Source organism: Phytophthora infestans, genomic scaffold, assembly GCF_000142945.1.
Source record: "Phytophthora infestans T30-4 supercont1.15 genomic scaffold, whole genome shotgun sequence".
In the NCBI taxonomy this organism is placed as follows: domain Eukaryota; phylum Oomycota; class Peronosporomycetes; order Peronosporales; family Peronosporaceae; genus Phytophthora; species Phytophthora infestans.
In genome coordinates this window covers 2,883,576-2,891,747 of record NW_003303744.1, presented here as the reverse complement: position 1 = coordinate 2,891,747, position 8,172 = coordinate 2,883,576, and the positions used below count along the sequence as shown (strand labels likewise).

The following is an 8,172-nucleotide window of genomic DNA, read 5'->3' as shown; positions in this document are numbered from 1 at the left end:
GCGACGAAAACTGTACTAGTAGTACACAAAACGAAGAGCTGGAGCAAAACGTGTGTGCTGGACTCGAAGACATTCCAGAACCAAATACCACAGAGTTTCCGCAGCGCAACGATAAGACATTTCCACAAGAAACAAAGCTCACTGGTATTTGAGGCCAAAAGTTCAGTCTCAAAACACTTTCCCCATCAGAACGAACGTTTGGGTTGACGCCTTACGTGACTCGATTGCAGCAACGCACGTAAGAATTTAAGAATATATGTTTGCTGGTGCATTAATGAAGAATATATGTTTGTTGGTGCATTAATGAAGATTGCTCGATCTGATATCGTTTCTTCAATCGATACAGCCGTAGCTCGCTTTACCATAATGCTCATCGTCGTGAAAATCGGCATTATTAATTCGCTGTACGTGTACGACCGGACCAGCACTTCGTTGCAGCCCCATCGTAGCATACAACAGAACAAGAAGCCACGTCAGCTTACACATGCTACCAGGATGCCTTCAAAATAATCATCTCATCAGGTCCAGTTCCTCTTCATCACCATGTTCTCGTTCTTCTCCACATAGTTCCCGCGTCTTTCGTCTCACCAAAGCTTTCTCATCTTCTGTCGTCGACGATGCATTTAAGAAACAATTGTCATGATACCACACTCGGATCTCCAGTACTTTTCCTCCAGCCACCTTGTCCCCCGACGCCCTCCGCCAGCGGCACCACGTGAGCGCCTCTAGACCCGTACACGTCGACTAACACGCCGCCGTACGGCCCGTCCAGCAGGACTTCCATCACCACACTCCTGCCGAGCTCGGCCCTGTCCGCGAGTCGCAGCAGCTGGCGGGCCAGTCGCCCGCCACTTTGATGTGATATATATTGCTCGAACATGGACCAGAGCGGGAAAGAAGACGACAATGTCGCTAATCTTGCGGAGAGTTGGCCATTCGGATGGGTCCGGATACGGATCACGTCTTCTGGGCAATCCGGACGGATAATGCCGAAAAATAAAGCCGATTTTGCCGATTTTGCCGAATTGCCGATCGGCAAAAAAAGGGATATTGCCGATTTTGCCGATAAAGCCGCGGCAAAATCCAACCCTGATCACGGGGGAGTATGGAAAAATATTTGGTTGTGTGAGGCGGCGAGTGGCGCGAATGATGCAAGTGGCATCATCGTGCAGCACGTGCGTGCTGCACATCCCAATGAATCCAGTGATCGGGTGCGGGGAAGCAAGGAGGGTCGCTCAATCAAAAATTTGCCCTGTTGGGAGCAGGCGGGGATCGAATCTACTCTGTTGGGAGTAGCGAGTCGAGTGGACGAGCGTAAAGGTTGCGTGCGTGCTGACGGGGAATCCGGTGTGTGTGTGAGTGGAAGGCAGGTGTAGGCTGTACGAGCAAGTGGCTAAGGCAGTTTAATGTTGATAATCAAGTGGGAGAGAGCACAAGTGGTGGACGTTCCGGCGCAGGATCAAGTGGATCATGTCGGCCAGTACTGTGTATTGTTCAATCTAGAAGTCAAACTTCTTGACAAAGCGTACGGCGTAGTGCAGCACTGTAAAGCAACGACCCGCCCTACGGCCGGACGAGATAATTGGCCGGTTACACAGCGTTCTTCGACTGTTAAATTAAATTCTAAATCCTTCACATTATGTTTTTTTTGTCGAGTAAACTGATATAGAGTTGGAAACGAATCGCCCAATCATTTAGCAATTCAGATGTTCATGCTATTAATTAGAAAAATATCACAAAACTTGTGGTGGAGTCATGGCTGTAGCAGCAAGTACAGACAACGACGGTGAAAGTCACCCCCCGTAGATATTTATTTTCAATACAAAATGAGAAAGGCCAACAAGACAATTAAAAACTGTGCCCTTGCGCGGTATCACCTGCGATTGGTCAAAATGAAATAAAACAAAAGAGTAAAAAAAAGAAAAAAAAGGAAAACAAAACGAATGTACATGTATGTTTTTGATCAACACCATCACTACAGTCGTAGACTTGTTCTCCCAAGCTAAATACGATTTTCGTCTTTGCTCCCTGTCTTTTTGTCGTTTTGCTTGTCTGGGCGCCCTTGAACTCAAACAGCAGATTTGCCTTTTTCCTCTATTCTTTTGGTCTACTCAATGGAATTTTAAGCGCCCGAGAGGTAGGCTTACATCCCTCCAGTGCCCCCTGCTCTAGCGCTTCCAGCCTCTCTTTGACGGTGTAATTGTTTTGGCGACGAGATGCATCCATCGTCTCACAGCCATAACGCTCAGGCGTGCTGTCCAGCAATTTATGTAATTGGTTTAAATTAAAGCAGCCCATTTTTGTTTTTGTTGTACTTGAGTCCAAATTTGCACGTCGAGTTTTTGTGTGTGTGTGTGGTGGGGGGGGTTGCTTCACCGTCGTTGTCTGTATCAACAATATTCACCTTCTAATCCAATTTAAAACGCCCTCCTTCCGTTTCACTGGCACAGCTTGAAAAGATCGACATGTTGGCATGTAGGAGCTTGCGTTCTCGAATATTTTTTGTAAAACCAGGGACGATCTCTGCTCTGATAGGTTCTTTAGGAAAGACCACGCTTATGGATGTTATTGCTGGCAGGAAGACGGGCGGACAGATCCGTGGAGACATCCTGCTTAACGGATAACCTTGCTATTCGTGCAGATGGACGTCGGAGGCTACATTCCGCGACGTTTAGGTCCTGGTTCAGGTAGAGAACTGTGTTCTGTGCTTCAGAATGGGTTAGGGCTTTCTGTTTGCCTTATTTTGTGCTTCCAGTTTTGATAATCTGTGCTGTGGTTGTCCAAGTAAATTCTCCCTTCTTGGCAGCTATTGACTGCATCATTTATCAATTCCCCGCCCGAAGTACACTACAATGTCGAACAGCTGTGCGTGCTATCTACTGATGTAGGGGGAACGGCATCATAGGCGGACCTCACCAACCACTGCTTGAACTTAAGTGCTATTTCTCATGTGCCACGCGACCCCTGTCGCTGCCTAGCGCAATGCACAGGTGCGAGCTTTCCGACCTCCCGGACTGGAATCCATGCGACCAGTCTTGCAGGGTAAAAACTGCCTTTCATTTCCCTAGCACAATTGTTCTCTCGCTAGAACACCTCTGGCTGGTGTTTTGAAAAACTGACACGAACGAGCAAAACATATGCAGGAGTGCCGTAACTCTTAGCCAATCAAATTGCTTAAAGTATTCGGCACATAACGCGTTCTCCACTTGAAAAAGGCCTTAGTGCCTTGCTTCGTCAAGGTGCTGAGATGCCGGATGCCCAGAAATACGACTCCGTGAATGAATCTCTCGACTTGCTTGACCTCGATCCCATCGACGACCTAATCATTCAAGGCAGCCTCACCGAGCAGATGAAACGCAGCCCGTTTTTTTCGAGGAGAAAAGGTACAATACGTGTTTAAAACACACCGCGAGTCGGCTCAAGTGAAATGTTGTTTAAACAGAGACCGCAACATTAAATGTTGCAGTGAAAAATTCTCGTTGATGTATCCTTCGCTTTCGGCTACGAGAACTCTCAACTCAATTAACGTCTTTTTACTAATAGATCTACAGCAAGAGTACAACATGACGCAGTTGCCGTATTTCATGCAACAGTGCCTACGTTAAAATGCTGATTTTTTATTGTGTTGTTATGGCGATCACGTGATTGATATCCGCTATTTCGTTTGACGAAATCAAAATGTTATATCTCGACCTCAACAAATGGACATGTTGCTTGTTCTGGACTAGACATTTGGTCTATGTGAGCAGTGGACATCTTAAACGTGCTCCTTAGTGATCATCGCGGGTTTTTGTTCGGCCTGTACGCCTCGTGTAATTTGGCCAGCGCAGTCTGGTACTCTTGCAGGAGTTGCTTGTCCAGGGTAAGAAAATAACTCACGTCAGCGGCGGCTTTTCCAAGATCAATGTCGTATTTTTTAGCCAACGAGTTGACTCGCTCGAAAGGGGCGTGCCTTTCTTCTTCGGCAGCAGTCGTGTCGTGAGAAGCGTGAGCTCGAAGTAGCCGTTGGGCTGAATCACTTGGAAGAGCAGTGTTGGAGGTCGAGGCGGCGTTAGAGTTCGACAGAGCGTTGCTGGTAGCCAGCAAGGCGGCTGCGATCATCAGGAGAGCTCGAGATAGGTGCATGATATCGGTGGCTTATAAACTGAAGAGCAAATTCTGAAGTGAGCCCTAAGCCGCTGATAATGTAGCTGGATGCATTGCTGGCCTCTATCATGCCATCTATCGCAGGCTATGAATACAGTATAAGTATTCATGAGAGACGTGCTTTACATGTTACTTGTGGTGGTGTTGCACTGGCGACGATATGACAGATCCCAGATGTTATCGTGATCACTCGGCACGTGATAAAGCTTATTTGTTGGTGTAATAGTGTACGTACACGCCGTACACTGTACAGCCAGCGACATATACAGTACAGTAATGGTAAAAAAGAATTAGGTACTCCTATTGCGCTTTCTTACACGACTTAACTAATACAAAATGCTGTATATGCCAGTACATCTTAGTCTGGCTGAGCTTCTTACAAGTGCATCATCGGAGGTAGCTAACCGTCTTAACCGTAACTACAAGGGTTAAAAGAATGCAAAAGATCCAGCTCTATTCTGCGTTCAATTCGCTCTTGTATCGCATGGAAATATGATGAAGCTGATGAACCCGTTGAATAAGAACGTGCACCAGTATTTGCTTGTCTTGAATTAAATTTGGTTTTGGCGATTTGGTTTGATCGTTATTCTTTAGAAAGCTTACTATTTCTGACGCTGCATTCTACAACAAGGGTGCTCAGAATTGAGGGAAGCCCTACCAGACTAAGATGCATTGAAATATTTATATTTAGACAAGAAACATAGCAGGAATATGTACTTATTTCAACATAACTGTAGTTTATTGCTGACCGTACAGTGAAGGACGCACAACGTCAACACAACAGAAATTGCTGACTTCATCACGTGCCAAGCGATCACAATGCATCTCACGCCTTTGTTCTCGCCCAGGATAAAGCACTCTCATATTGTGTGTTTGCGAGTATTTTATCGTATGATTTAGGACCCTATACAGTCGTGCACCTCCAATTCGGCACCGGTATCAGTCGATACCCTGCCAGATTTTATGATTACTGGAATCGGATGCGCAATTACCTTTGCCCATTACCACCCTAGCAATTAACCTCAACGGTTTTCCCCTCCTCGCGGAGGGATGACACGCCGCATCGATCTGATTTTTAAATTTGAGAGTGGCTGGAGAACCCAACTGAGGCCTACCCCACTAGTTCATCCGTCCAGCGTATAGTGTATAGTACGATCCCCCCTCCTCACCATTAATTCATTCGAGCAGGAATACGAGCCATGGAGAGCGACCGCGACTGCGGCGTAGCGCAGCATGCGATCAACGCGTCACGACGATAACACGCCCTGCATCGCGCGACTTACGGGCCAAAGCAGTCGGGAACCAGCCTGCCAAGAACTTGCGCGTCAGGGAGGTCTTGTGATCCCCCGTGTCATCCAGCGACGAAGTCAGCGAGAATTTGGATGAGTGTTCATTTAACAACAGCGACGAGGAGTGGGTAAGAACATCATCAGATGCCTCTTCCAACTGAGTGGGACATCTTTGTGGAGAACGAAGAAGCGTTCAGTGGACTGCTTCCACTTGGGCTGGATTGGGCTCAGATTGGGCTCGTTTGTTCTCTGTTTGGTCGCGGTCTGGCACAGTTGGGGCGAGTTGGGGCAAATGCCCCGTCTCATAATTTCCCAGTTGGGCTCTCCAGCACGTGCCTTTAAATTTTGGATCGGACGTCTTCATACAAACACACACTTCGTATCCGTATAGAATCGTGAGACGCTGGGTGGCGAGAACAAAGGCGTGAGATGCATTGTGATCGCTTGGCACGTGATGAAGTCAGCAATTTCTGTTGTGTTGACGTTGTGCGTCCTTCACTGTACGGTCAGCAATAAACTACAGTTATGTTGAAATAAGTACATATTCCTGCTATGTTTCTTGTCTAAATATAAATATTTCAATGCATCTTAGTCTGGTAGGGCTTCCCTCAATTCTGAGCACCCTTGTTGTAGAATGCAGCGTCAGAAATAGTAAGCTTTCTAAAGAATAACGATCAAACCAAATCGCCAAAACCAAATTTAATTCAAGACAAGCAAATACTGGTGCACGTTCTTATTCAACGGGTTCATCAGCTTCATCATATTTCCATGCGATACAAGAGCGAATTGAACGCAGAATAGAGCTGGATCTTTGCATTCTTTTAACCCTTGTAGTTACGGTTAAGACGGTTAGCTACCTCCGATGATGCACTTGTAAGAAGCTCAGCCAGACTAAGATGTACTGGCATATACAGCATTTTGTATTAGTTAAGTCGTGTAAGAAAGCGCAATAGGAGTACCTAATTCTTTTTTACCATTACTGTACTGTATATGTCGCTGGCTGTACAGTGTACGGCGTGTACGTACACTATTACACCAACAAATAAGCTTTATCACGTGCCGAGTGATCACGATAACATTTGGGATCTGTCATATCGTCGCCAGTGCAACACCACCACAAGTAACATGTAAAGCACGTCTCTCATGAATACTTATACTGTATTCATAGCCTGCGATAGATGGCATGATAGAGGCCAGCAATGCATCCAGCTACATTATCAGCGGCTTAGGGCTCACTTCAGAATTTGCTCTTCAGTTTATAAGCCACCGATATCATGCACCTATCTCGAGCTCTCCTGATGATCGCAGCCGCCTTGCTGGCTACCAGCAACGCTCTGTCGAACTCTAACGCCGCCTCGACCTCCAACACTGCTCTTCCAAGTGATTCGGTCCAACGGCTACTTCGAGCTCACGCTGCTTACGACCCGGCCAAGAAACTCCTGGAAACGTACCACACTGCTGAACAAAATACACAAGGCGTACAGGAAGAAAAACCCCTAGATGGTCGCTAAGGATCGCTTCTAAGATGTCCACTGCTCGCATATACCAAATATCTAGCCCAGAACAAGCAACATGTTCATTCGTTTAGGTCGAGGTATAACCTTTTTGATTTCGTCAAACGATATGGCGGATACCTATTACGTGATCGCCATAACAGCACAGTAAAAATATTCAGCATTTTTTAACGTAGGCACTGTTACGTGAAATACGGCAACTACGTCATGCTGTACACTTACCGTATATCTATTAGTAAAAAGACGTCAATTGAGTTGAGAGTTCTCGTAGCCGAAATCTAAGGATACATCAGGCTACTTCAACAGGCGAATCCTGAGTGGGTACACCAAAAAGACGACAATTCTGCATTTTTATACAAAGCTAGTTTACCTAGCACAGCGGATGTGCGTACTTTAGCTGCGCACTTAATTTTAAAACGAACTTAGCAAAAGCTGGGCTACTCACTACAGTGCTGGCGGTTAGTAAACTGCCACCCTTGTTTTTCGATAGATTTTATCCAATGCGAGGTTTTTCTGCACGTTCTTGGGACCAATGAAAAACGCGCAGTAAACCGAAGCGGACGCCACTCGATTCAGGTAAATCGGCCATTTCCTCCCCCCACCACAGAAAAAAACGCCTCCCTTGCTTGAGGAGGCTGGCGGTTAGTATACTGCCGGTGCGTACTTTGCAGTCAAGGACGCGTTGTTTTGGCGTGTCCTTCTAATATAATGATGCCCAGCACCATACAAGTGTACTAACATACGTTTGTGCATGTAAAGGTACTACTAGCATGCCTAGAGGAACCAAGCTCACCCAAGAAGAGCAGCATCGTATAATAGCATTTCGCGAGGCAGGGCTAAGCGAGCGAGCAATAGCGCAGCGCGTACGTCGCTCTCGACCAGTTGTACACGCACTCCTAACCGATCCAAAAGGCTACACGAAATCTAAAAGACCCGGACAACCCAAGAAGTTGACACCGACAGCTCACCGCCGACTGCTCCGTGAAGCTTCGAAAGGCAAGCTGAGCTCTGCGGAGCTCAAAATGGCCTTAGAGCTACCGGTAAGTACACGGAGGATCCGTGAAATCCTACAAGCCGACCCTAACATGAAATATAAAAAGCGTAAAGCTTCCCCCGTGCTAACAAAGAAGCACAAGGAGGCTCGTCTCAAATGGGCTCGTGACAAGGTGACATGGAGTGAGGAAAAATGGGGAGCCTGCGTCTTTTCAGATGAAAAGAAGTTC

General features: G+C 46.6%; 3 protein-coding genes across 3 annotated transcripts; 1 reads left to right on the top strand and 2 right to left on the bottom strand.

Moving 5' to 3' along the window:
• Window positions 1–258: 258 nt before the first annotated feature.
• On the bottom strand, window positions 259–893 carry PITG_09772 (uncharacterized protein; the record flags this gene model as incomplete). Its single annotated transcript, XM_002903320.1, has 1 exon — window positions 259–893. One exon carries the CDS (start codon window positions 878–880, stop codon window positions 638–640), a length of 243 nt encoding a protein of 80 aa, XP_002903366.1.
• Window positions 894–3,777: 2,884 nt separating this feature from the next.
• On the bottom strand, window positions 3,778–4,125 carry PITG_09771 (secreted RxLR effector peptide protein, putative; the record flags this gene model as incomplete). The annotated part of the gene is made up of 1 exon (XM_002903319.1): window positions 3,778–4,125. One exon carries the CDS (start codon window positions 4,123–4,125, stop codon window positions 3,778–3,780), a length of 348 nt encoding a protein of 115 aa, XP_002903365.1.
• A 2,584-nt stretch (window positions 4,126–6,709) lies between these two features.
• Window positions 6,710–6,946, top strand: PITG_22900 (secreted RxLR effector peptide protein, putative; the record flags this gene model as incomplete). Its single annotated transcript, XM_002903318.1, has 1 exon — window positions 6,710–6,946. The coding sequence occupies one exon, from the start codon at window positions 6,710–6,712 to the stop codon at window positions 6,944–6,946; it is 237 nt and encodes a 78-aa protein (XP_002903364.1).
• Window positions 6,947–8,172: the final 1,226 nt, after the last annotated feature.